The 27,705-nt window shown below is 55.9% G+C and overlaps 1 protein-coding gene and 1 long non-coding RNA gene across 10 annotated transcripts; one reads left to right on the top strand and one right to left on the bottom strand.

Moving 5' to 3' along the window:
• The first annotated feature begins 741 nt into the window (after positions 1-741).
• Positions 742-23,575, top strand: MAP7D1 (MAP7 domain containing 1). 9 transcript variants are annotated; one of them, XM_025855852.2, is made up of 18 exons: positions 746-1,148; positions 14,137-14,487; positions 14,689-14,757; positions 15,347-15,510; positions 16,287-16,401; positions 17,838-17,948; positions 19,107-19,229; positions 19,326-19,492; positions 19,586-19,746; positions 20,525-20,850; positions 21,127-21,304; positions 21,389-21,527; positions 21,698-21,802; positions 22,051-22,104; positions 22,267-22,309; positions 22,411-22,501; positions 22,604-22,797; positions 22,981-23,575. In XM_025855852.2, the coding sequence occupies exons 1-18, from the start codon at positions 1,103-1,105 to the stop codon at positions 22,989-22,991; spliced, it is 2,448 nt and encodes an 815-aa protein (XP_025711637.1). In that variant the 5' UTR covers positions 746-1,102; the 3' UTR covers positions 22,992-23,575. The 9 variants fall into 9 exon arrangements, with proteins under 9 accessions (XP_025711635.1, XP_025711634.1, XP_025711639.1 ...); XM_025855850.2 differs by having other exon boundaries at positions 742-1,148; positions 19,107-19,492; positions 21,154-21,304; XM_025855849.2 differs by having other exon boundaries at positions 743-1,148; positions 16,287-16,392; positions 19,107-19,492.
• On the bottom strand, positions 3,605-27,486 carry LOC141374422 (uncharacterized). The gene is made up of 3 exons (XR_012381291.1): positions 27,419-27,486; positions 25,740-26,068; positions 3,605-4,010 (listed from the first exon to the last, which is right to left on the bottom strand). It is a non-coding gene; the product is annotated as an uncharacterized lncRNA (long non-coding RNA).
• Positions 27,487-27,705: the final 219 nt, after the last annotated feature.

The following is a 27,705-nucleotide window of genomic DNA, read 5'->3' as shown; positions in this document are numbered from 1 at the left end:
CTGGCACTAACAAGGGGACCCACCTCGAAGAGCTGGGAAGCAGGACTACGGGGAGGGGAGTCAGAAGGGGCTCACTCCCTCCTTGACAGGCCACAGGAGAGAAAATCCTTCCGGGGAGATTGCAAGGGGGGGGTGGGGGAGGGTCAGGACCAGGACCACCCAGTTTGGAGCTGGGAGGGACCCAGCAGATTAGAGACCTGGGTAAGGCATTGGTGCGGGCCTGTAATTACCCCGGAGGAGCAGGGAAGACACCAACCAAAGGATGCTGGAGGAAGGGCAGCAGCAAGGCTCCTGGCCTCTCCCCATCCCAGCCATCACCAGGGGAGAGAAAGCAGAGCCCTTTTAGGGGTCTCCTTGGGACCCTCCTTCAGGCCTCTCGACATCTCCCGATCGGATTTAGTTTGACGTGGGACTGGGAGAGAATTTGGATTTGAGGCTACCGCCAAGGCGCCAGAGCCGGAGCCCCCAAGTTCCAGGTTGGGATTGGGGGCTCCCAGCCCCGCTCCCTTCGACTCCCCCCAGTCCAAGCGGCGGGTGAGTCACCAGAGCGCTCCCTACATAGTCTTCTCGCGCTGTGGCGCGTACCAACGCGCGGCAGCAGGGGGAGGCGGCGGGACGGGCGTGCTCGGGGAGCAGTGGCGTCCCCTCGGCCGCAGCCGCAGGAGAGGCGTCCCGGGCTCGAGGGCCCGCGCTCCGGGGCGGAGGCGGGGCGGGGCGAGCGAGGCGGGCGCGCAGAGGCTCGGGTCCCGGACGCTGGGTGGTGGGGGGGAAGGCCCTCCCCGCGTCGCACTTGGTACGCGCCAGCGGGGAGGCCAGGCCCAGCCCGGGCGGTACAATAGGGTTGGGCCGCGGCCGGGACTGGGCCGGCGCCGGGCAGGGAACGGGATCGCGGCTGGAGCCGACAGACACTGGGCGGCCGGCGACTCCGAGCCTCGCAGGCCACCAGCTGAGGCAGCCCCGACCTTCCCCGGAGCGCCTCCGCCTCCGAGTCTTGCCCGCCGGGCAGGGCCGGGCGTGATGCGCCGCGGGACCCCTGTCCTGGCCGCCGGCCGCCGCCGCCGTCGCCGCTGAGACCCCCAAGACCCCCAGTGACGCCGCGGCCATGGAGAGTGGCCCACATGCAGATCTGGGTGCCGGCGCACCCCCAGGTATGCCGGGAGCTACGCAGAGGCGAAATGGGGGGAGGTCGCGGGGCCTCGGGAAGGCCGAGGAGGAGGCCAACCCGCTGGGCGGGGACCCTTCCCCCGCCGCGCCCTCTGACCACTTGGAAGTTTAAAAATAAAGGCTGCAGCGGCGGCGGCTCGGGGCCACCGACGCATCCTCTGACAGCTGCCCCCTCCCCCACTCCGGGCGCTAGGACGCCCTGGGCGGCGGGATCCTCTAGGACCCCGCTCCGGAGTTGTTGGGGTGACCCTTCCGCCCCGGCCCAGTGCCACCTCGGTTGCCCCGCCAACCCCCCCTTTCCGGCCCTGATGGCCCTCTTCAGTTGAACTGGGACGTCTGTCCCCCTCTTCATCCCGGGTGGGCAAGGGTGACCCCAGCCTGAATGTGTGTGTTAGGGGTCCGGATTCTCAGGCCTGGAGTCCTGCATACCAAAGCCTAGGCCTTTGGCGCCCCCCACGCCCAGGCCCTGGCCCAGACCTTGCCCCCACCCCGTCTCTCCAGCTGCCGCGCAAAGGGCCTGTTGCTGCTGCGAGCCGGCCTGGAATGGAGGGGAGGGCAAGGGGAGGTCTCGAGCGGCGGCTGCCAAGTAACCCGCGGGATAAAGACGAGGGGGAGGGGGAGGCGGCATTGTTTGGGGCGAGGGCGGGAGCTGAGGAGTGGGCCGCCTCCTGTGCAGCCAGGGCCTGCTCCGGAGCCCACCCAGCCGGATTTGGGGAGGAAGGGGGCAGAAGTAAAGCTGCGTATCCTGCCACCCTCCTTCCTAGCCTCTCCAGGCCCGAGTCTCTCTCGAGAATGAGGTGAAGGCTCAAGGCCGCACTCCCGGGACCTGCCACATCATTCCTCAGCCTGAAGCTTGGGATGCCTACCCCCGCCCCCCTACACACACTCCAGGCCCCAGAAGACCATCAAAGCTACCCTCCCCTCCCCTCACCCCACCAACCACCAGTGCCCAGGACTTCTGCAAATCCCATTCGGATCTGGGAGCAGCTGATGAGGGGGTGGGGACAGGTTTCTGGTTGGGCCTGGTGTTGGAGGGAGGGATTTCTCTTTCTCTTTCTTCCTGGAAGGGGAGGGGAGAGCATGATTACTGAGGACCCAAGTTCTGTTCCCACTGACTCAGGGGGGAGGCGGCCCCAACCTCACACCTCCGTAGAGTCCTAGAGCCTAATCCCTGCCACCTCCCTGACCCCTGGGGCGTGGGCTCAGCATGAAACAGTGTCTGTGGGTGCGGAGAGCCCAAGACAAGACGGAGGCACTGGGCTGTGGGTGGGCTCCTCCCCATGCCAGCGTGGGTGCTTCCAGGGGCTGGTGTGGGTGTGGGAGCTGAGGGACGCTGGTGATGGTGGTGGGGGAGCTATCAGACTGTTGTGGTTGGGGTGGTGTGTAGACTGTGCTGGAACAGTGACTTGGATCAGTCTTGGCTCTGCTAAGCCTGAGACAGGACACCCAGGGAGTCCTAGATTGGGTCCATTTCATCTGCTTATTGGCCCTCGGCATCTAATGGGTGCAGGCACTGGTGCGTACATCAGGGCCTGAATGGGCCTGATGACTGGGCCACAGATGAGGGCCTGAGTGAGTGTCTGGTTTATAATTAAGGCACTTGGGTGGGATGCCTGACTGAAGGAGAGGGCCTGGGGGACATGCTTGGCTGTACTGAGGGGCCTGAGGGGGTCTGCATACAGGGTCCTGGGTTGGGAAGACTCTTCTATACACAGGGGCCTTAATGGAGTTACATGAGAACCTAGATCTGGCTGATGGTGAATCCCTACACAGAAGGTGAAGGTGACAGGGGCCCCCTCCAAGCCAAGGGCTTCCAGGGAATAAAGGTGGTACCCACTGCATGTACCCTGTTGAGTCTGAGGCATGGGGCTGAGACACTGAGTGCACATGGCATGATCCCTGCCATCCTTGAGTTTCCCCTGCCTCCTGAGCATTTCCAGGAGGCAACATGGAGTAGGGAACAAGTGTGGACTGGGGCCAGTGGCTTGCCTCCTCCAGTCACAGTTTATGCCCCTGGAAAATGGAGATGGTGTTACCAAACCTTGTGGGGTTAGTGTGAGGGTTAGGGATGATGTACCTAAAGGAACCTGGCACATAGATGCCCACAATACAGTGTTATTACCATTATTGTGGTTATGCTCATCAGAACCGGTGCCAACAGGGAGGTATGAAACATGGGGGAGGTGAGAACAGGGATTGGGAGCCAGTTTGCTTAAGAATGTAGACTCTGGAATCAAACATAACCTACTACTGTGTGACCTTAGGTATGTTGCTTAACCTGAGTCTTAAATGTTCCCATCTATAAAATGAGAATAATGCTAGAAATTATCTCATGGAGAGATTGGGATCATTAAATTAGATGAACACATGAAACACTTAGCCTAGGCCCGGGCACATCATTAGTGGTCAATAAACTCTGTTTTTTGTTGTTATTGTTTTTTAATGCCTTTGGAGGCCTGAGGAGGAGGTGTGATTAATTAGAATTTCAGGAGGTAAATATGGGACAGAGGGCCAGGGAGAGGGGAGTTCTAGACACATATGAACCAGGGTGGATCTGGGGAGCAGAGCGGCCCCCGTGCTTGAGGGGGGCTGTGGCAGTAGAAGAGAGTCCCTGGGAGGTGGGTGCAGACGGCTGTCCAGCACACCATGCTGGTGCGTGCCATCAGTGCTGTCTACACGGAGGGCAGAGAAGTGAATCAGAGTCACTACCTTCTGAGAGCTCCCGGCCCAATGAGGGAAGCAGATGTGCTCAGGGTAGGGAAGCCCCACAGGTATACTGGTGATATGGTGGTCAGTGGGCTCTGCTTGTGGAAGGCTTCACAGAGGAGGAGGCGTTTCAGGTGAACCTAAAAGGACGAGTAGAAGTTGACAAGACTGGCACAATGGGCTATGTCTCTACATATGGCAGCCAGCCTAACTGGTGCCTCCCATGGACAGTTTCGTCCCCCCTTGGGCTGGTGGGCCCAGTAATGAGCCTCTAATGAGCCCCTAATGTGCAGTCATGCATATGCAAATGAGGAGGAAGGGGCACCAGGCCAGTGCACTCCCCCTTGCCCTCAGGATGAGCATCAGCTGTGGGTGGGGCAGGGCGGGGGGTGGGGGGAGTGAGCTAAAAGCAGGGCCCTGACTAGAGTGGCGGCACTGGAGGGTGGCCAGGACAGGTCTCAGGTCTGACCACTAGACCTTAGGCCACAAGCAGCAGGGAGCCATGTCCCTGAGTCCCCACTGGGCCTTGGGACAAGTCAGGGAGCCAAGGGGCCAGGCCCAGATAATGCAGCTTTGTTGGCTGTGGTAGCGCTGCCTGGCACCCCAGGGCACAGCCTTCGACGTCTGGTTGTCTGGTCCGCCACCTCTCAGCTGCAGCTCTGTCTTGAGGCGAGCAGAGAGCCTGACCTGGTAGGGGGTAGAGAGCGTGATGTTGCTATACCACCATCAGTGCTCCTCCCCACTTGTAAGAGGAGATGTGCCCCCTCACCAGGGATGAGTCCAACTTATCTCCCACTCCTAGTTATTAAGGGCCTTCTCCGTGCCAGGTATAGTGCTTAGCATATCATGTGCATGGTCTCATTTGATTCTCAAAACAATCCCTGAGTAGGGCCTACTATTATCCTCATTTTACAGATGAGGATCAGAGAGGGAAGTCATTGGCCTAAAGTCACACAGCTAGGAACTGGCAGAGGCAGAATTTGAACCCAGGTTCATCTGACTCTAAAGCCTCTGCACCAAACCTCTAGGCTGAATTATCATGGCTGAGCCAGCCAGCGATAGACTCTGACTTGCTTCCCTGGCATGACTGATCTATAGGCATGTTGGTCTTAGGGACCCCATGATCCATTCTCTGGCAGGCAGAGGTAGAGCCAGCAGAGCCCTGGGTCCCCTGTGCATCTTGTCAGGTTGGAGTCTGAGGAAGTCAGACCAGAAGGAGGCCCTGGACCCAGGCAGTGGTGGCAGAGTCCAGCCAGCAGGCCATCCTCAGGCCTCTGCCCTGAGCCTCTAGGCCCTAGTGCAGGCCGACCTGCTGGGGCTGAGGGAGGGCCCTGGTGGGGCCTGGGCTGCGGGATGGGGTCATTTCCTGCCGCCTAAAATAACAGGAAGTGGGTGCTCCTGATTGGAGGCTGGGAACAATGGCCGCCAACCAGGCCAGAGAGCTCCTTCGGATCTGCTGTCTCAATTGTGATCCAGCTTTATCTCTCACAGAGGCCCATGGCCTGGCCCCAGTGCCCTGCTGCTAAGGGCCTATGGCCCAGGTTCTGAGGACTGTTGGAGCAGGCTGCCCCCTCCTCATTCACTCTCTCTCAGAGCTGGCTCAGCTCTATTCAGGCTGGGAGTAATGCTGCCCCCTAAGGGTTCCCTCTGTCCCAGCCCCACAATCAGGCATCTCAGAGTTTGTCCTTCCGGGGCCCGCCCCTGCCCCCAACCTCATCCTCCCAGCTCAGATCTCTCCAGGCAGGGAAACCCAGGAGGCTGCCCCCTTTGGGTAACAGAGTGAAGGTACAGATTGTCACGCTGCGTCGGGCCCGAACCCCAGCTTTGATACTCACCAGCTATGTGACTTAAGCACGTGTCTTAAGCTCTCTGAATCCGTTTCCTCATTTGTCAAATGGGTTAATAACGTCTAACTCATAGGGTTGTGGTGAGGATGATAGGGACTGATGTGTTTAAAGTGTTGAGTTGGGCCTGACACGGTGTTAGCTATTGCAGCTGTTAACTGGACTTGCCCTGGGCCCAGGTAAGGGAGTGCCCAGAAGGGGCAGGGAGGACTCGACCTGGATGAGGCTGTACAAGTATACTGGGGACACTGTGTCTGAGGGCTGTGTGGGTCTCTGCGGCTTCCTCTGTGCCTCGGAGGGGGCGCCTGGCTGTGTGTGTGTGTGTGTGTGTGGAGTTCCAAATCCCACGAAGTCTGATTCCTGTGTATATAGGAGAGAGAGGAGGGAGAAAAGGATGTGTCTTGTCTCTCGCCATTGTTCAGGCTCTGTCCACGTTGTCTAAGTGTGTTTCTCTTTCTGTGGTGTGTACTCTGTCTCTCTGCATGTCTTTGCCCCTCTGTTGGCTTCGCCATCTTCATTTGTCTGGCCCAGTGCTGCCACCCAAGGAGCTGCTGTGAGAGCCAGAGGGCTCTGGCTACAGGTGCCCCGCTCTGTCCTGTGTCCTCTCTCTCTGCCTCGCGCCTCTGCTCCCCATGCTCCCCGCCCAGGGGTGCTGTCTCTCCCAGCACTCCGCTGGCTCTCCCCTGGGTGCTCCTTTGCTCTGCCCCCTGGAGGACAGCCACTCACCCCACCCCCCCACCCCCTACCCAGGTGCCTCACTTCCTGCCTCCTGGTGGCCAGCCTGGGCAGGAGCCTGCCTTCCCTGCATTCCTGCCCTCTGAGCTCAGTTCCTGCCTGCCCCACCTGCGCCCTTCACCGTCTTGGGGGAAACCTCCCTGAGGGAACCACCGAATTACTTCCTTCTTCAGGGAACAGGCAGGAGCCTCGAGGAGGGGTGATGTGACACCTACTAGAAACAGTATGACATAAGGGTTTTGTCAACAGATAACCTTGGGTTCAAATCCTACCTCTGATGCTGACATGAGCAATTCACTTAACTTGTCTGAGTAAGTTTTCTCTCCTGTGAAACAGGGGCCATCCATAGAACTTTCCTTTTAGGGCTGTCATAAGAATGAGATGAGATGAGGAAAAGTGCCTGGCATACAGTAGGTCTTCGATAAATTACCTCGTTTCCCTTCCTGAGTTCAGGAGCTGGCAGGGCACACACAGGGCTCTGATATGAGCAGGACCTTTAGGGTTAGGGAGGCTAGGCTTTGGAGCAGCCCGGGGTTTGACAATGTGCTGGCTAGGTGGCTTTCCGCAGTACCCCCATCAGTCCACACACTTATCCATCCATGTGTTCATTAAACAGACACAGAACCCCTGCTCTTGGCCGGCAGGTCCTAGATAAGCCCTGGGCTCGAAAAAGGAGCAAGACCCCGTCTCTTCTCTCCATGAGCTCTCATGCTGGCAGAGATGGGGCAGCAGGCAAACAGAAAAACCAGACTGAGTTATCAGTGTGGTGAGAGGAGTATTTGGCCCAGCAGCAGTTGCTGGTATGGGAGGAACGGAGGGGCCAGAGGAAGGGACTGCCAGCTCCCAGGGGGTGGAGATGGGGAGTAAGCACCCTGAGACGTGGGACAGGCCCTCTGAGAGACTTGGCTCAGATCTTTCGGCAGACCCCAGGTACAGTTCCTTATTGGGGTTCTTGAGAAGACAAGACTTACTGACCCTATGATCAGCTTTTGCAACCTTTGCCCAGGGAATGCTTTTTGTGCCAAGAAATAAATACAAACTATCTGTCTCTTATCCAGTTCTTAACAAATACTTCTGGTAGATATCAGCTTCTCAAAATAAAACTAACAGTGGCTAAAACCTCACAATTTGACACAGACTAAAAAGAAAATACAGTGGCTGAAGGATCACATTTGATGAGTGAAAATAGGAATAATCAGAAATTGGTTTAACCATGCCATATAGATAACTAACCAGGGCACCTGGGTGGCTCAGACGGTTAGGCATCTGCCTTTGGCTCAGGTCATGATCCCGGGGTCCTGGGACCGAGCCCCACAAGGTCCTGCTTCTCCCTCTCCTTCTGCCTGCCACTCCCCCTGCTTGTGCTCTCTCTGTGTCAAATAAAAAAATAAAAAATCTTTATTTTTTTAAAAAATTTTATTTATTTATTTGACAGAGAGAGACACAGTGAGAGAGGGAACACAAGCAGGGGGAGTGGGAGAGGGAGAAGCAGGCTTCCCGCCGAGCAGGGAGCCCTATGTGGGGCTCGATCCCAGGACCCTGGGATCATGACCCGAGCCGAAGGCAGATGCTTAACTGACTGAGCTACCCAGGTGTCCCAATAAAAAATCTTAAAAAAAAAAAGATAACTAACCAAGTAATTAATTTGGCTTACTATAATTTGTTCTGGGTAACACTGTCCCAATGGCATTTCATCAATGTTGGCATGCTTCTGAGGAAAATATTTGTATTTAGGGTCAATAGTCCACCAGGTCAAAAGAAGAGTTCCAGATGTCCCGTTTGCTTCTCGAGAAGTCTTTCTTGTTGAGCTGCTGAAGTCAAACATTTATTATTATTTTTAACTTCTACCTGAGTGCCTTAGTCCAAGAAGCTGCCCAGATTCAATTGAGATGGAGTTGTTTTTCTTCCCTTCGAGTGTCTATCCCTTTGCAATAAATTACCACATGGATTTATTCTTTATTAGAGTAAATATCTCCTTCTCCATGCACAGCTTTAGGCTGGGGTGGCTCTTGAGTACAGCACTTTATTCTCATTCTCATTAATACCATCTGCTGGTGATGTGGTGGTGAGCAAAGCAAACATAGCCCAGCTCTTATAGGGCTTCCTTTTGGTCTAAGGGGAGGCTGACAATAACAAGAGAAGCACACTAAGGAAGTTGAAAATTGTAACAGTCACAGTGCTCCAAACAAGAGGCACACGAAGCCATGACTGTATAGAATGAAGGAGTTTATCCTGATCTGAGAGGCCAGGGAAGGCCTTCCCTGAGGAAATGATGTCCGAGTGAAGATCTGAAGGCTAAATGGGGGTTAACTAAGAAAAGAGTAGAAAGTGCATGTGCAAAGGCCCTGTGGCAGAAGGGAATATGAATGGTTATCATAATTCAAAGGTCAGTGTAGCTGGAGTGCAGAAAGCAAGTGGGGAGCATGGAGAAGAGATTCAAGAGATGCAGGAGATAAGAACAGGGACTTCAGACTATGCCAGACTTATAGTTTGGGTTCAAGAATTTTGTTTTTATCTTTAAAGCAATGAGAAGCCACTGAGAGGTTTCAAGTGTCGAAGAGTACCATGATTAGATTTCCATTTGCAAACACTTAACTCTGGCTGCTCCATGGAGAGCAGAGTGAGAATGGGTGTGGGGAGAGCAGTGGGGAGACTCTGTAGTCATCCGGGTAGGAGAGATGCTGATGGTATCAGCCAAGGTGGAGTTCGTTGATTTATTCATTCAACAGGTAGTTGTAGAGCACCTATGTGCAGGCCCTGTTGGCCTTAGAGACAGAACAGCTAACAAAACAGACATATATGTGCCCTGGTGGAGATTATCTTCTAAAGGTGGGAGACAGTGTTAAAATGGTATTAATATTTAGGGAGAAAAATAGAATTGGAAAGAAAACATACAGTTGGAAAGGGGAGGGAGACTTCATTGCAGTTTGTAATTTTAAATAGGGTCAGGGAGGGTGTAAATGACATTGGCATAAGAGCCTGAAGGAGGTGAGGGAGCGCCCCAATATGGGGGCAGAGGATCTCGGCAGAGGGAACAGCGAGTACACAGCCCTGCAGTAGGAGCATGCTTGGAACAGCGGCTGGAAGACTAGGGTGGGGGGGGGGGGGGGGGGGGGGAGGGGCCCCAGGGGGTATGGGGCCCGGGGGGGGGGGGGGATCCTGAAGGTCCTCAGAGACCATTGTAAGGCCTTTGTTTTTTCCTCCCCAAGAGATAGGGCTTCTTCAGAGGATTTTGTCAGGGTTGTGACTTGATCTAATTTATTTTTTTTTTAAGATTTTATTTATTTTTTGACAGAGAGAGAGACAGCAAGAGAGGGAACACAGCAGGGGGAGTAGGAGAGGGAGAAGCAGGCTTCCCGCGGAGCAAGGAGCCCGATGCGGGACTCAGTCCCAGCACCCTGAGATCATGACCTGAGCGGAAGGCAGATGCTTAACGACTGAGCCACCCAGGCGCCCCAATCTAACTTATTTTTAAACAGAATCGCTCCGCTGCTGTGTTGAGAAAAGATGAAAGGGGAACAGAAAATGGCAGCAGGGAATCTTCGTTTTTTTTTTTTTTTTAAGATTTCATTTTTTAAGTAACCTCTCCACCCAACGTGGGGCTTGAACTTACAATCCCGAAATCAAGAGCATGCTCCACCTCCACCGACTAAGCCAGCCAGGCGCCCCAGCGGGGAGTCTTTATAAGGGATGAGAGTGGCTGAACCAAGATGATAGAATTGGAGATGGTGAGAAGTGATTGGATTCAGAATGTACTTTGCACACTGAGCCAAAAAGATTTCCTGAGAGATTAGATGTGGGGTGTGAGATAAGAAAAGATTCCCAAACGACTTGGATTTTTGGCCTGAGAACCTGGGAGGACGGGGTTACCACTGACCGAGATGGGGAAAAACTGGGAGAGAAGCAGGGTTCTGGGAGGAAGATTAGGAGCTCAGTTTGGGATGTGTTCAATTTGGGGTGTCTCTAAGACACGCAAGGGTGTCAAATAGGGAGTTGCATGAGCGAAACTGGAACTCAAGGGAGAGGTCTGGGCTGGAGACACAAACTTGGTTGTCATCAGCAGAGCAGTGGTATTTAAAGCCATGAGTCTGGATGAGGTCACCAAGGGAGTGCATGCAGACGGAAAGGAGATGAGATGCTCCACGGAGCCTGGGGCACCTGGCGCTAAGAGGTTAGGCAATTAAAGAGGGATCCGCGAAGAAGCCTGAGAAGTCACAGCCAGCAAGGTAGAAGGAACACCAGGAAAGTGTGTTGTCTTCACAGCCAAGTGCAAAAGTGTTCAAGGAGCATCAAGGGATCAACCGTGTCAAACGCAGCCCCTCGGTTACCATGACGAGCCTCCCCAGCTTTCACAGGCTCTGTCACAGGGAAGGAAGGCCCATCAAGTTAGGAGCTGGGGACACGGCTGCGTGCTGATTTAGCAATGTTCACTGGTGACCTTGAGAAGAGCAGTGTCATGGAGCAGTGGGGGTGAAGGCCTGACTCAAATGGGCTCTTGTACCAGAGATCGGGAGAAGTGGACAGATTCCTCTGGGCAGGTGCCACTTACTGAACCCCTGCCAGGAACCAGAGATGCTTACCTACTCGCTGTTGGTGCCAACAACTCAGTGAGAAAACTGAAGCTCACACAGGCTCAGGGCTTGCCCAAGGTCCCACAGCAGAGCTGGGGTTTCCCACCCAGGCCTGTCTGACTCTGAAGCCTAGGACCTTTCTTCCTACTCCACTGCATCTGACACTGGAGTGCAGGTCCCTCCAGGCCTCATCCCCCCACCTCCTCCTCTCAAGCTGCACACAGCTAGCTGGGACCTATTGGGAGATTCGGTGTCTTGCCTGGTGGGTGTGATTTACCTAGGTGTAGGCAAACATCCGCCTACCAGTTTTCCTTGCAACACCCGCAGCACGCACAGGTGCTAGGAGAATGACAGTAAACAGGCCTCACCCTCAGCCTTCAAGCTTAGCATGCTCACACCTAAGCTTTTTGGCCCCAGACAGTCCCGGGTTCAAATCCTGCCTCGGCCACATGCTAGTTCTATGACCCTGGGCAAATCACTTCATGGGGTAAGCTTTGACCGTCTCATCTGTATAATGGGGATAAGAATCTCTGCCTCTCAGAGCTCAAAGAAGGATGCAGGATAGGGGTACAAAGGCCTAGCTCAGTTCCCAGTATATAGCAAACGCTCACTAAACGATTGCCTCTAGTTATATTGCCCACTGGAGTTGGAACAGAGTTTGCAGGTGTCTGGGAGGTAGACTAATCGGGGCCAGGCAGCCTTCTGCAGCTGGTGTGGGGAAAGTGGGGTGGGCTGTCATGGAACCTAGGGGCTGGCCAACTTGGACGGGCCCTTAGGGAGACAGGGCCTCAGCTGGGGCCCTTGCCTGGAGCCCAGGAAGCTGCAAGGGAGGGAATAAGGGAAAAACTGTGAGCCTCAGATTTTGTTGCATAACACATATTACTTCATACGGCCTTAAACAGAGGCAGGAGGCTGTAACTAGTAAGAGCCTGGGCTCTGGTGACAGACGCTGGGTTCAAGTCCAGGCTCCTTCACTTACCAACTGAGTGACCTCAAATTGCTTTACTTTCCCCATCTATAAAAAAGATATTTATAGTGCCTCCTTCATAAGTAATTGTCAGTGAGAACTGAAACAAATATGTGTAAAATGCTTTGAATATAGGAAGCTGAGAAATTGAGAACTATGTAACTGTTAAGGGTTATTATTATCACTAAAATCACAATCTTGTGAGATAGGTACTATCCCTACCCCGCAGCAGAAGCTGTGGCACAGAGAGGGTCTGTAACTAGCCCAAGGTCACACACTTAATGGGGAAGCCAGAATTCACATGCACAGAGTTTGCCTTCAGAGCCCACATTCAGCCACAGGACACCTGTCTCCCTGAAAAAGGTGCCCAGACTCCCAAACGTGACCCCTTGGGAGCGTCCTCTCCCTACACACAGATTGTCACCCACAGGGGTAGGGGTTTGCCACCTCCCAAGAGGGCCAGATTTCCCAGAGGAGAGGACTTAGTTGGTGGAGACATCCAGTAAAAGTAAAAAATGCTTCCATAGATAGAGCTTCTCACGGACCCTGGCCCTGCTCCCTGAGCCTGCGTTTCGGGGGCCGGGTCCCCATTGTTCCCCTCAGTGCTCAGTAGCAGCAGATGACTGCAGGGCTCAACATGTAGAGCTTTATAAGACCCACAGGGAAAGGGCAGGAAATGGTGTTTGCTGGCACATGAATTCTGCCAGGCACTTCCCTGACATCCCTGCTAGCTTGGGCTCATTATCCCCATTTTACAGATGTGAAAAGTGAGACTTAAAAAAGGTGGAGTGGTTGGGGCGCCTGGGTGGCTCAGATGGTTAAGCGTCTGCCTTCGGCTCAGGTCATGATCCCAGGGTCCTGGGACCGAGCCCCATGTTGGGCTCCCTGCTTAGCAGAGAGCCTGCTTCTCCCCCTGCTCATACTCTCTCTCTCTCTCTCTGTATCTCTGTCTCGAATGAATTAAAAAAAAAAAAAAAAAAAAGGTGGAGTGGCTTCACCAAGGTTACTTGCTGGGGAAGCATGCAGTCCATTCCTGTCTTGGGGTACTAAAATCAGAACCGGCCTGTCTTTCAACTCTCCAGAATACATACATGCTCACCTGTGTGCATATACAGGTCCGTACCAAATCACATGGCTTCCTTACTTGGCACTTGACTGTCTTTTACAGGGATCTTGAAATATTATTGTCTTTTTTTAAATTTTTTTAAAGATTTTATTTATTTATTTGACAGAGAGAGAGAGAGAGAGAGAGAGAGATCACAAGTAGGTAGACAGGCAGGCAGAGGGAGAGGGAGAAGCTCAGGCTCCCCGCTGAGTACGGAGCCCGATGCAGGGCTCGATCCCAGGATGCCGGGATCTTGACCTGAGCCGAAGGCAGACACTTAACTGACTGAGCCACCCAGGCGCCCCTTGAAATATTATTGTCTTAAAAGAAGAAATCTGTGGGTGTTTGGGAAAGGAAAAAAGGTGACAAAGTGAAAGTAGCTGGCTGCCCCGCCCATGGGGGAGTGAACAACACCGCATCCCGCTTGTGCCCAAGCTCGTGTCCTTCCTCTTGGCCAGTCCCATGTGCCCAGCACTGGCACCCTCTGTGCACCAGGCCTTGGGTGGGCCCCATGGCCCCAAAGTAAAGCAGAAAGGTTGGGGAGGCAGACATGGAAACCAGTCATTACCACTCTGGGCATTAACCAGTGGTACCGACTTTCTCTCAGGCTTTCCATATACCCTGCTCCCTTCTGCCCCTTCTGAGATGCTCTTCTTTTTGCCAGAACCCTCTCCTCCTTGCTTTGTCAACCCCAGCTCATCCTTTGGCTCTCAGCTTGGTTTTTCCTTCTTCAGGAAGCCCCCCAAATATAGGTTAACCACCTCTGCTGTGTTACCCTCAGACATAGTCCTTACTCTGTGCTGTAACTGCCTAGCTATTTGTCTGTCTACCTGCCGGAAGGTCAGCTCCACAGAGGCAGGGAGCATGGGCTGTGTTCTCACCATGGTATCATTAGCATCTGGAACAAGGCCTGGCACACAGAAGGAACTCAGTAAGCATGTTGCGTGAATGAATGGATGTCAGTTGGATGAGGGAGAGAGCTCCGTGTGGGGCTGATGGCAAGGATGTGCTATCTGACTCTCCTCTCTTGTATTGGTCTTCCAGCTGTGGCAGCCAGGACCCCCCTAGAGCCAAGACCTTCTCCAGAAGGTGACCCCTCCCCGCCGCCGCCACCACCACCGATGTCAGCCCTGGTCCCCGACACTCCCCCAGACACCCCTCCTGCCATGAAGAATGCCGCTAGTTCTAAGGAACTCCCACTGGAACCAGAGAGCCCCCCAGGGCCAATTGGGCCTAGATCAGCCCCCCAGCAGGAAGAGTCTCCTTTCTCAGAAGTGAAGCTCAGGGGACCCACCCCACCAGCCACAGGCCCACGGGATGCCAGGCCTCCTCGAAGGAGCAGCCAGCCATCCCCGACAGCAGTGCAAGCCTCTGACAGCCCTCCCACCAAGCAAGGTATATATGATGTCCCTCATCCTGGGCCAAACTGCTCGGCTCAGGCCTCCAGCCCTGGTTGATGCCACTGCAGAGAATCTCCTGGGCCCGGGAGGAGATGATAAAAGGGATGGGGATGAGACCTGGGGGCGGGCCCTGAGGTTGACTCCCCTTTTTGGGGCGAGCCTCTGACCTAAGTCTGTTCTCATTCCCTTGACTAAGATGTAAAGAAAGCAGGAGAGAGACACAAGCTGGCAAAGGAGCGGCGAGAAGAACGGGCCAAGTATCTGGGTGAGTGCTGGAGAAGCGTCATCATCCCTACCACCCTCACCGTCAATCTCTTATCCACAGCACTAACACTTTTGAACGCTTAATTGCGTGCCCTGTGCTAAGAGCCGTACATGCATTATCCCATTTAATTCTCTCCACCCATTCTGAGGTTGGGGAAACAGAGGCTCAGAGAGATGAAATCATTTTCCTAAGCCACACACAGCTAGTGAAATACCTGCGATTCAGACCCAGAAGCCTCATCTCACCCTCAATCCCATGCTCTTAGTCATGCAATACGTGGAAATCTGTCCAGCAGGCTCCAAAGTCAGACAGGGTGATCTGGCCCTAAAGAACTCATGTCTCCTTTAGCACCAAGAAACCATGAGGCCAATGGGGGAGAAAGAGACCTTCCATCAGGGAAATCCTCCTTCTAGGCCTGAGCCTGTCTTCCAGAAGCCCTTCAGTATGAGGCGGGGAGTCTGGGAGCAGAGGGCCCACCCCTCCCCGCCTCCAAGCAGGCAGAAGAAAGACCCACCTGGGGCCAGGGTAACGGGGAAGGCCATTTACTTGACTGAGACCCCTCACACCCCCTGGGGCTCCTTCCCCACAGCGGCCAAGAAAGCAGTGTGGCTGGAGAAGGAGGAGAAGGCCAAGGTGTTGCGGGAGAAGCAGCTCCAGGAGCGCCGGCGGCGGCTGGAGGAGCAGAGGCTTAAAGCCGAGCAACGCCGGGCAGCCCTGGAGGAGCGGCAGCGGCAGAAGCTGGAGAAGAACAAGGTGCGTGCGTGCTCATCGCTAACTAGGGGGGCACGGGTCTGCGGACACGTGCACGCACGCACACGTGTGGACGCTGGCTCAGTGTGGACACATATCTGTGTCCACGCCTCGGCGTCATCTGTGTCTACGCGGTAGTATCCGTATCCATATCTACATTTGTGTCCCTGAGTGTGCACCATCTGGGCATCTGTGCGGCTGCAGATACATTTGGTTCTGTGCATGCTGGGCAAGGGGGGGGCACCTGTAGCCGTGTCAGTGCGAGTATTTGTGTGTGTGTCCCAGGCGGGTGTGTTTTCATGCATGCGGAGATGTGTCTCTGTGAGTGTGCTGAGCTCCAGGGTGGGAGGAGGGCCCTGGCTTGAGCCCTGGTGAGGAAAGGAAGGAGAAAGTGGCTGGGCCCCTGCAGGGGTAGGGGGGTGTGGGGGCTTAGGCTAAAAGGAGAACGTAGCCCCAAGGTCAGGACCTCAGGGCCAGGGGGACATGGCCCCGCTTGGGAGCCTCAGGCAGGGAAAGTCCCACCCCATCCTCAGAGAAACAGCTCGTACATCCAGGAAATGACTCAAGAACAGTGAAAAGCTCCCCAAGAACAAGTTGGAAGGGATTTGTTACAAATGGTCTTTAATCATAGCAAGGATTCAGTAACCTTGGTTACCTGCAATGAGTCAGGGAAAACTTGGGTGGGAGAGACATTGTCACAGCAGAGAGAAGGGCCTTTCTCCCAGGTGTGCTGAATGATTCTGAGCCCAGACCTCTCCCCTCTCCCCTCACCCCACCAGGAGCGCTATGAAGCAGCCATCCAGCGGTCAGTGAAGAAGACTTGGGCTGAAATCCGGCAGCAGCGCTGGTCCTGGGCAGGAGCCCTGCACCACAGCTCCCCAGGACGTAAGACCAGTGAGTGGGCTGGAGGGCCTGGGGGGGCGGGGGGGCGAGGCAGGGGCCTGATGAGTGGGGCCAGGGAGGAGCTTCGGTGCCAACAGTTGGCAGCCCCCTGCAGCAGCAGGTATGCCTTGCTTCATGTGACTTGTGTCTTCTGGAATGGTCTTGTAAACCAAACTGTCCCTTCCCAAGGACTTCTGCTATCAAGTCAGAGGTGAATTCTCTTCGTTTGGTTTGCTCTTCAAACCTCTGTCGTTTTAGATGAGCCTCTTTGATCCCGTTATTACTATTAGTCGATGATACAGAAAAGAACACTTTAATGCCCTGCAGACACTGGGTATTTAAGAAAACTGTCGCCCCCTTGTGAACTTGTCTTGGGAGGTAGATATGTGTGTCTCTGAGTTTTCTTCATGTAGGGCTATCAGGATTTGGGTCTGGTTCTTGGCTGGCATGTATGTCCCATTGTGTTTGGATGTCTTTATGTAATGGCAGAGTGCAGTATTTCCAGCTGTGTTCCTTTCCGTGTATGTGCTCATGGATCTGTGTGTTGTGTGTCTTAGTATGCGTTTGTTTGCCTTGGTGTGTCTATGGCTTTGTGTACCTCAGTGAGGGCTCCCGAGTCAGACAGAATTGGGTTAGGACCCCAGCTCTGGCACTTGCAGTGTGACCTCTAACATCTCGATGTCAGGCTCTTCATCTGTAAAATGGGGATAACCATACTACTTGCCTCCGAGGTTGTAGGTAGATGTTTGGGAGGATCAAGTGAGGTAACATGTGTGTGGTGCCCAGCACGGTGCCTGGTACATGGTAAGCATCCAACAAACATCAGCTGCTACAAATATCATGATTAAGTTGCTTCGATGTGTTTGTGCCTGTGTGCATCTGGGTCTGACACATTGTTAATGTTTGTGTTTCTGTGTCTGTGCATGTCTGCACACACATGTGCATGTGGAAGTGTACCTTTTACTCTCTATGCCTGTGCCTGCATGTACTTGTCTTTGTGTGCCCCTATGGATGTGTGGATTTGTGTGACCGTGACTGTGGGTTCTTCTGTTTAGGAATGTCTCTGCATTTGTCCCAGTACGTGGGTGTTGTAGCCATAGCGCCTTGGCGGGGCAGTGCTAGCAAGTGCCGAGGCTGGGTGGCTGTGGGGGAAGGGTTGCAGCGCCCAGCCCTAGGGAATGGCTTCCTGGCCAGGAGGGCTATAGTTTCTCTAGTCCTGCTCCATCCTCTCCCTCTGTTCCTTCTCCATCAGCTCCCCCAATCCAGGTTGTCTCTGGTCCCCTATCCTCCCCCCCCTCCCAGAGCCAAGTCGGCCTCCTCCTCTCCTTCCTAGCCTGCCCACTCCTCCCTCTCCCACCCTGCCCGCGGAGCATCCTGCATGGAAGGCCTCAGTGCCCCCCCTGGCTCCTGTCCGGCCCGGCCCTAATGCCGTGTCTTTTCCCCTCCAGGTGGGAGCAGGTGCTCCGTGTCGGCAGTAAACCTGCCTAAACACGTGGACTCTATAATCAACAAGCGGCTCTCAAAGTCCTCTGCCACGCTCTGGAACTCCCCCAGTAGAAGTAAGAGAAGGCCCAGCCCTCCTCCCTCCAGAGCCCCTTGTAGCCCCCCACCAAGCCTCCTCCAGAGCTCAGCAAGAACCCCAGGTTCCAGGACCCCTCACATACGCCAGGTCTCCATCCCCACTCTACCCCATTCAGTGCTCTGCGCCCCTCAGGGGAGCTGGTGGTGGCGTCTGGGTCTGGACCCTGAGGACAGAGGTGTGCCCTGCAGGGGAGAAGAACAGAGACAAAGGGCAGTGTCCCAGCAGACAGAAAGCCTGGCTGGGGCCTCAACAGCAGGTGGAGGTGGGGGCGGGGGTGGGGTTGGGGGTAGGGGTGGAGAGTGGGAATGGGCAGGCAGCCTCATCTCCAACCACTGCCAGCTGGCTTCGGCTAGCCTTAGGCAGGTGGCCTTGCCCCTGAGCACCAGACTAGCCTGGGTGCTGTGTGTGCAAGAGGGGGCCCCTTTTTCCAGCTCCACCCTGGGGGGCCCAAGCAACCCCACACCCTCTCTGCCTTCAGAGCCCTAGCTGGGGCTTTAGCTGGCTCCAGAGTTGTGGCCGACCAATGTGGCATGGCCCTGTGTTCCCACCATGCCCTGGTGCTCACATGTGAAGGGGCCATGATAGGAGTTATTTATAAGTTTCTCCAGCTTTTATTTGGTTGTTCTGTTGCCTAGCAACCAAATCAGCTGCTGTACCGACTCCACCTGACTGAGGCTTAAAAATAACCCAGCAGCTGAGGGGACAGAGCAGGGTGGCCCAGGCCAGCCAGGCCCCCTAGCAGCCTCCGTCTGGCCTGGGACACCCTCCGTTAGGAGCACAAGGACCCTCACTGTCCCCAACTCATGGGGTCATCCTCCCCAGGCCAGCCCTCTGGTAGCAGGAGGAGCAGTGCTTTGCAGTGGGATGGGAGGAGACGGGGGTCTTTCACCTAGGGAAAGTGGTAAAGGGGGCCCTCGAGCGGTGCAGGACACTGCCCTGGGAAGCCTCTCCTTGCCTGGGTCTGCAGTGGAGGTCAGGCCCCAGGGCAGACAAATGTGGCCCCATCTGACTGGGGTAAGGGTCCTGGAGGAAGCCTCCCTGGGCTTGGCACGGATGGTACCTAACAGTCCCCCTGGGCTTCTGCCTGCCTGCTGCGGCCCCCAGCGGTAACCTGCTCCTGGCATTCTCCTTCTAGATCGCAGCCTGCAGCTGAGCGCATGGGAGAGCAGCATCGTGGACCGCCTGATGACACCCACCCTCTCCTTCCTGGCACGGAGTCGCAGTGCGGTCACGCTGCCCCGCAACGGCCGGGACCAGGGTAGGGGCAGCGGCCCTGGGAGAGCCCCTACGAGGGGCGGGACAGGGGCCAGCCTCGCTCGTGGGCCGCACCCCGACCGCACTCATCCCTCTGCAGCCGTGCCGGTGTGCCCGCGCTCGGCCTCCGCCAGCCCCCTGACGCCGCCGAGCAGCGCTCCCCGAAACGCGCACCGCTGCGTCCCCGCTGGGGAGCGCGGGGAGCGCCGCAAGCCCAGCGCTGGGGGCAGCCCGGCCCTGGTCCGCCGCCGGCCCGAGGCCTCCCCGGTGAGTGCGCGCGCAGGCGCGGCGGGGAGCCGGGGCGCAGGGAGCGCGGCGCCGTTAAACCCTGCCGCCCCTCTCCTTCCTCCTCCCCGCCAGGTGCAGAAGAAGGAGAAGAAGGACAAGGAGCGGGAAAACGAGAAGGAGAAGAGTGCCCTGGCCCGGGAGCGCAGCCTCAAGAAGCGCCAGTCATTGCCGGCGTCCCCGCGCCCGCGCCTGTCCGCCGGCACCGCCGGCACCGCCGGCACCGCCGAGCTCAGGTGCGCACGCGCGGTGGGGCCTGCACGTCCCCGGCGTCACCCGGCCCTTCTTTCGTGCATCCATCCATTCACAAATATTTGTTGGGCCCCCACCCCTAGAATGAAAATGAAAGCTCCTTGCGGACAGATTGTGTGTGTGTGTGTGTGTGTGTGTGTGTGTGTGTGTGTGTGTGTGTGTGTGTGTTTTAAGATTTTATTTATTTATTTGACAGACACAGCGAGAGAGGGAACACAAGCAGGGGGAGTGGGAGAGGGAGAAGCAGGCTTCCCACTGAGCAGGGAGCCCGATGCGGGGGCTCGATCCCAGGACCCTGGGATCATGACCTGAGCTGAAGGCAGATGCTTAACGACTGAGCCACCCAGGTGCCCCTTGTGTGTGTTTGATGGCTGAAGTAGCCTAGCACCTAGAACAGTGCCTGGCATCTGGTAAGCACTGGCCACATACCTGCTGAATAAATGAACTGGACCTGCCAGGTCCTTTCTGGCCGCTGAGGACACGTTGGGGAGCCAAGCCAGGCCTCAGTTCTTGCTCTCATTTACTATCAGTGAGACAGACATTAATTGAACACTCACAAATGAATATGTGACTACAAACTGGGACATATGCTCTAAAAGGAAATAATCTGGTTCTGTGAGAGCCTATCAGGTGGGGAGAGCTGAGCTACCCTGGGGAGGCGGGGATACTTTCCTGAGGGAATGACATGCTCAGAGGGTGTGTACGTGTGTACATGTGTGTGTGGACGCTGTGCTCAAAGCCTAACTTTTCCTTTTCTCTCAGTCCCAAGGCCAAGGCCCGGCCATCCTCCCCCACATCCTGGCACAGGCCTGCCTCTCCCTGCCCTAGCCCAGGGCCAGGCCACGCTCTACCCCCCAAACCACCATCCCCTCGGGGCACCACGGCATCACCCAAGGGGCGGGTTCGGAGGAAGGATGAGGCAAAGGAGAGCCTCAGTGCTACAGGACCTGTGGACAAGAACCAGAGCAAGAGCAAGAGCAGTGAAGAGAAGGAGCCAGCAGCCCCAGCCTCACCAGCACCCTCGCCTGTGCCCTCCCCCACCCCAGCTCAGCCCCAGAAGGAGCAGCCCACAGCTGAGATCCCTGCAGGTGGGCTGGGCAAGGGAAGCCAACTTTGCCTGTGTGGGAGACGTGGTCAGAGAGAGGGGCCTAGAGGTGCCTGGGGACTGGGTGTTGGAGGCTCCGGCCCTCAGCAGGTCCAGGCCCAGAACACAGGCCAAAGGGGAGGACTACACACCGTTCTGCGTCCATGGCAGAAGTTGGGTGGGTGGGTCGCCCTGAGGTCCAGGAAGCTGGGGGCAGGCAGTGGTGATGGAGGTGCCTGAGCTGGTGTGTGCTGACTCCTGGTCCTGGATCCCACTCCAGATACTGCTGTCCTGACCTCACCCCCAGCTCCTGCTCCACCAACGACCCCTAGCAAACCCATGGCTGGCACCACAGACCGAGAAGAGGCCACTCGGCTCCTGGCTGAGAAGCGGCGCCAAGCACGGGAGCAGCGGGAGCGCGAGGAACAGGAGCGGAGGCTACAAGCAGAAAGGGACAAGTGCGCCCTTGGGGACTGAGGGGGGCCCTTATGGAGGCTGCGGGAGAAGCGCAGGACTGAGCCCGAATTTCCTCTGTGTTCCAGGCGCATGCGGGAGGAACAGCTCGCGCGGGAGGCCGAGGCTCGGGCCGAGAGGGAGGCGGAGGCCCGGAGGCGGGAGGAGCAGGAGGCCCGAGAGAAGGCGCAGGCGGAGCAGGAGGAACAGGAGCGGCTGCAGAAGCAGGTGCCCACCCGCCCCCGCCCCCGGAGCCCCCCCCCCCCGCGGGCTGGCTGGCTGGCCGGCCGGCCGGCAGTGCAAAGTGGGTGCAGGCGCCTCCTGGGGGCGGGCTGGGGGCCGGCCCGGAGGGAGGGGGGGTATCCGGCTGCTTAGAGCTCGCGGGGGGTCCTTGGCAGAAAGAAGAGGCCGAAGCTCGCTCCCGGGAAGAAGCGGAGAGGCAGCGTCTGGAGCGGGAAAAGCACTTCCAGCGGGAGGAGCAGGAGCGGCAAGAGCGCAAGAAGGTCTGCAGAGCAGCGCGGGGCTTCCGTGGGCGGGGCCGTGCTCTGCGCTGGGTTCCCGCTTCAGTTATGGGGCCAGTGGAGGCTGGGGCGGTGGGCCCTCCCTCGGGCTTGTAAAGGGTCGGTCGGGAAGGAGTTGGGGTGAGTGCTGGTTCCTGGCCTGGGAAGGACATTCCGGACAGGGGCTGGCTGGTGGGAGGTTTCCACGTAGGGCAGGACTTGGGCCTAACTGATGTGGGGCCTCCAAACAGCGTCTGGAGGAGATAATGAAGAGGACTCGGAAGTCAGAAGCTGCTGAAACCAAGGTCAGGATTCCCCAAAGGCACTGTTGGGGGTGAGGAACAAGAGCTGGGGCGCGTGGGAGGGGGGCACTCAGGGTCTGGGCCGGGAGAGAGGAGAAGTCAGCACCAGAACCGGCTGGGGGCCAGATAGCCCTTGAGTCTGACTGCTCTTCCAATTCCAAGCAGAAGCCGGACAGGAAGGAGGCACAAACCAACAATTTCAGCCCAGGTAAAGGCCCTGTTCCCCTCATCTCCATCCCCTTAGCCACCACCCTCAAACTTCTTCCTCTCCCCAGCTCCTAACTGATGGGCCTTCCTTCCCTGTGACAGAGCCTGTGACAGCCGGGGAGGTTCGGCCCCCGGGGCTGCAGAAGGAGGCAGTGCAGAAAGAGGAGCTGGCCCCCCAGGAGCCTCAGTGGAGGTACCAGTTACCCTGAGCAGGCAGTCAGGATCACACTGGAGCTGTGGGGTGCCTGGGTGGTCTTGGGGTGGGAGTGCCTAAGTGTTGGCCCTGCATTCACAGCCTGCCAAGCAAGGAGTCGCCAGGGTCCCTGGTGAATGGCCTACAGCCTCTCCCTGCACACCAGGAGAATGGCTTCTCCCCTAAGGGGCCCTCTGGGGACAAGAGTCTGGGCCGAACGCCAGAGGCACTCCTGCCCTTCGCAGAGGCAGAAGCCTTCCTCAAGAAAGCTGTGGTACAGCCCCCACAGGTCACAGGTAGGGATCCCTGACTCCTGGCCCCCTGACTTCCCTCCCAGCAGCCTTCTCCAGACTCCCCAGCCCTGCCCTTTCTTCCAGCTCTGCCAGAGGCCCTGTCACACTCCACCCTGAAGACCCCCAGACATCTGGGCTTGGAGGCATGGTTTGCCTTGACTGTTTTCCCCCCTGCTTTCTCCCCAGAAGTCCTTTAGGAGGTTGCCTTGGATCCAGGTGCAGCTGAGGGCTCCTCTGCATCATCTACCAGGACGTCCGCAAGAGAAAGAGACAGAACAAAGCCAGAAGTGGCCTGGGCCCCTGGGGGTGGGTCCTCTGTTATTTTTAACCTGCACCTTATAGACTGATGTCTCTTTGGCCGGAGCCAGATCCTGTCCCTCAGTGCATTCGTGTGCTCACACGCGCGCGCACCCCCCCCCCAATACACACACATACACTCACAGCCTCTCTGGCCTCCTCCCTCGGGGAGGGGCCACCTGTAGTATTTGCCTTGGTTTGGTGGGGTACAGTGGATGTGAATACTGTAAATAGCTTGTGCTCAGACTCCTCTGCGTGTCGGGGGCGGGTGCAGGAGGCAGACCCTCCCAAGACTCCCTGGGGTGATCTTCCTCTCTCTATTTAACTGTCACTGAGGGGGAACCCAGGTCTGGGGATGGGGGGCACCTTGGGCCACAGGATACTGGTTGCTTTAGGGGTACCCATGCCCCCTGCCCTCGCCTGGAATCAGTGTTATTGCATCTGATCAAACTTCTCCAGAAATAAAGTGAGAATAATTCTGCCAGTCCTGTCTATCCTTGGGGCTGGTGGTGGGTGGGAGCAGGTGGCCTCCTGCCTTCTAAGAACTTAAGGAGCCAGGGCCTGGTGATATCTGCCCCTATCCGGTACTAATTCTAGACCTCCTGCATGTGGTCTCCATCTTGTAATGAATTCATTCATTTAACAAATATGGTACCAGGCAGCGGACTACGTTGTAGGGATGCAGTAGTAGGAAAAGATCTGTTCTCACAGGGTTTGCAGTCTAGCAGGTGAGTGTCATAGACAGTTGCTTACTCAACATCCATTCCCATTTGCCCAAATGATTTTGTTCAAGTGGCCATCTTCCTCCTGGATCCCCCGCCCCCACCTCTGTGCTTCAGCAGAGGTAGATCCTAGGCCCAGGGGTGAATCATGATTGTAATGACGCAAAAATGATGGTCCCCAACCCCTCATGAGTGACTGGTTTAGGTACAGGCATGCGACCCAACTGTGATCAGCAGATATAAAGAAAAGCCTCTTGGGCTTCTAGGAGAGGCATCCTCACTCTTGGAGAAAAAAAAATGAGGTCCTCCCAGTGACCCCACCTCCTCGTGTTCACACCCTGTGTAGTCCCTTTCCAGGCTGTACCAGGGCTGGGCTGAGTGACCGACAGAACACAGCCAAAGCAATGGCATGTCACATGAGAGGTTAGGTCATAAAAGACACTGTCGCTTCTGTTTTGGTCACTCTCCTGCTCTTGGACCCTCTGTGGAGGAGGCCCCTGCTACACTGCAAACAGCCTGAGGGGCCTGCATGCCAAGAGACTGAAGCCCCCTGCCAACAACCACATGAATAAGCTTGGGAGCAGCTTCTCCAGCCTCAACTAAGCCTTCAGATGACTTCAGCCCCGGCCAACAGCTTGACAATAACCTCACGAGAGCTCCTCGGCCGGAACCAACTAGCGAAGCCACTCCTGGGTTTCTAGCCCTCAGAAACTGAGATAATAAATACTGTTTTAGACAGCTAAGTTTTGTGATGATTCGTTAACACAGCAATAGTTAACTAAGACACATAACAAGGGAGAAAACTCTGCTTGTATGATATGAAGTTGACTGTGATGGCTGGAGTTGCTGCATCCATCCTGCTGACCAACTTGAGGACAAAGCCAACATCAAGGGTGGCAGAGCAGGGAGATGCGGAGAACCTAAGTCCTTGAGAAGACCACTGAGTTAACCAAACCCAAATCCAGTCCTACCACCAGACAACTTACTGTTTAAGCCAATGGAGCTGGATTTTCTGTTTGATGTAACCAAAAGCTTCTCACTCATCCAGGGACACAGACAATAAATACATACGTGCATGTCCATTTCAAAGAAGGAAATGAATTGGATGAAAGGATAAGCAATACCAGGGAAACCTACTCAGAGAAGGTGTGTTCTAAAGGAGCAGCATGTAAATTTGACCTGAGGGTTGAGGAGGAGCCAGCCATGGGAGAAAGAACAGGGAGAAAAGGTGCAGGTGGAGGGGTCAGTATGTGGAAAGCCCTTGAGGAGTAGGGGCAGGAGCAGGGTTGCTACGGAGAGCTTGGGTGGGGTGGGAGGTGGGCGGGGCCAAGTCTCAGGTGTTGGGATCAGGAGCCCCAAGGAGGGACTAAGAGCTTCTTGGCCCTCTCCTTGGTGAGAGCTCCTTTTCACACACCCCCCATCCCAGCTCCTCATATTCACACCGAGGCAGAGGCACCGACATTTCCCTGGCGGCAGTGCCCTTCGAAAACTCTCGCAAGGGAATCATTTACTCCTTTCTTTATTCATTCAGTATAGTGTGGAGCACCAGTTAAGCACCAGAGCGATACAATACTAAGCAAAAAAACAGACATGGAAGCTCCCGGTGGGGAAGGTGGGTATTAACTAAATCACCACACAAATACAAAAATAGGAAATGCGGTAAGTGCCATGAAGACTGAATATAGGAAGCAATAAAAGCATCTAACAGAGGAACCAAAGAAGGGGGTCAGATAACATATCCCTGAATAAATGGTGTTTCATTTGAGATCTGGCTGGTGAGCAGGTACTGACTGGGCAAAGTAGGAATGTGGAGAAAGGAGAGAGAAGCACTTTCCAGACAGGGGGGAAAGCCTGTGCAAAGGCCCTGCAGGGAAAGGAGGATCTGGAGGGCTGTCAGCAGATCTGAAGGAGTCTGTTTTTACTCACCACAAAATCCTCAGGCCTGGTACAATAGGCACTCAATATTTGTTGAATTAAGAAAGGTCCGTTGAGGAGGTGGGGCTTGGCATGAGGTGAGCCAGACTGTGCAAGTCCTTGTAAGGCTGGGTCAGGAGTTTGGATTTTATTCCAAGGGCCATGGGGAGGCCGCTGAAGGCTGTGAAATGGGGTGGGAAGGGTGACATGGTCAGACTGGCATTTTTATTAGACCACTCTTGCTCTTGGCTGGGAAACCGGTAGAGGCTTGATTGTAAACTGGGAGACCGGTGAAGAAGTGATTGCCAAGGTCCAGAGAGGAGATGATACAGGCTTAGCATCTGGAAATAGAGATGGAGAGAAGTGTGCAACATTCATTTGCTTATTTATTCAAGAAACATTGAGTCCCTAGTATGTGCCAGGTACATGGGTGCTGGAGACTTCCAGTGAGTAAAAACTGACACGGTCCTTGCCCCCACGGGACTTATAGTCTAGTAGAAAAAACAGACATTATTTAAGTAATACTGCAAACAAATCAACAATTACAGCTATGACAAATATGTGAAGGAGAATTATGTGGTTCTAGGAGTCAGTCATAAGGGATCTGACCTGGTCAGGGAGGTCAGGGAGGGTGTCCCTGAGAAAGCAATGCTGGAGCCTCGGTCTGAAGGAGTAGCAGTTAACAAGGCGGGGGAGGGGGGGGATTCTAGGCAGAGGAAGAAACAGCATGTGCAAAGGCCCTACGACAACCACGGCCCATGTAGTTGGAACAAAGACAGAGGGCGGGTAGTGCCAGAGATGTAGGAAGGACCAGCCATGCAGGACCCTGTGGGCCATGTTAAGAGTTTAGTCTTTATTGCAAAAGCACTAGGAAGCTCGAGAAAGATTTCAGCACGTGGGCAACATGATCAGATTAATGATTTGAAAAGATTATCAGGGCTATCACCTGGAGAAGGGATTGAGCGGAGAGGGGAAGAGACACCGTAGGGAGTCGAGGCAAGAACATCAACTCTGATAAGAGAGGATGAGCAATTGGCCAGTGAGTGGTGGGAACCGGGACACGAGGGGTGAAAAAATGGATTGGCCACAGGGAATGAAAAAGAAAGGTGTCAAGGATGATTCTAAGCTTTCCAGGTTAAATAACCAGATGGATACTGGTCTCTTCGTTGAGAGAGAGAACTCGGGAAGAGAGCCCGGTTTAGGGGGACAGATCACGGGTTTGACCTGGAAGTCGGTGGATAACAATTTCTTGTACAGGACTCAAGGGGGTGGGTCTGATCCCCCAGGCTGGGTGGGAGGAGCCAGGAGGGCTGGAGGCAAGAGTGTGGGGGAAGTTCCAGCGGGGGGCAGTGTTCAGGAGCCTGGGGTCTTCCGGGAAGTCCTGGGCCAGGGCGGGCTTTGGAAGAACCGGCCCAGGCTGCAGGGAGGCTGGCCTCCCGGTCTCTTTCCTGGTTTCCCGTCGGAGACTTAGGAATGTCCGGTCTGCGCCAGGCCCTGAGCGAGCCTGGGAGTGGAGGGGGATGGCAGCGGCCCTCCGCTCCGGAGAGCCCTCCCTTTCTCCAACAGGGCCAGACAAGGCAGGGCCCGAAGGAGGCAACGAGTGACCTTTCCTCCGCGTCCCAGCCAGCCGCCAACGCTCCCGAACTCCGGCTCTCTTACAAAACTGCCCCCAACACACACCCTTTCTTTACCAGGGTTTCCCAGCTCCACGGCTTCCGTCCGGGTGGGCCTCCTTCAAAGAAGCAGTCCCTCCACCCCCACCCGGGCCCCGGCCTCCCCAGGAACGGGCATCTGGCGCCCCCTCCCGGTCAAACGAGCACATGGGCAAAGCTAGGTGAGGTCGGAGCTGCCCCGACTGGACGCAGGGCTTGTGGCGGGCGGACGGGGCGGGGTTGTCCTGGCGGAGAGGTCTGGAAGTGTGTGTCCAGGCCTGGCCAGTGAGTCCCTCTGTAGCCGTGAGCAATACCCCCGAGCTCTG

This window comes from Callorhinus ursinus, unplaced genomic scaffold (genome assembly GCF_003265705.2).
Source record: "Callorhinus ursinus isolate GAN/ISIS: 27379988/994484 unplaced genomic scaffold, GSC_fseal_2.0 scaffold18, whole genome shotgun sequence".
Taxonomy (NCBI): Eukaryota; Metazoa; Chordata; class Mammalia; order Carnivora; family Otariidae; genus Callorhinus; species Callorhinus ursinus.
Note: the sequence above shows the minus strand (reverse complement) of the source record. Positions and strands in the feature narration are given on the sequence as shown.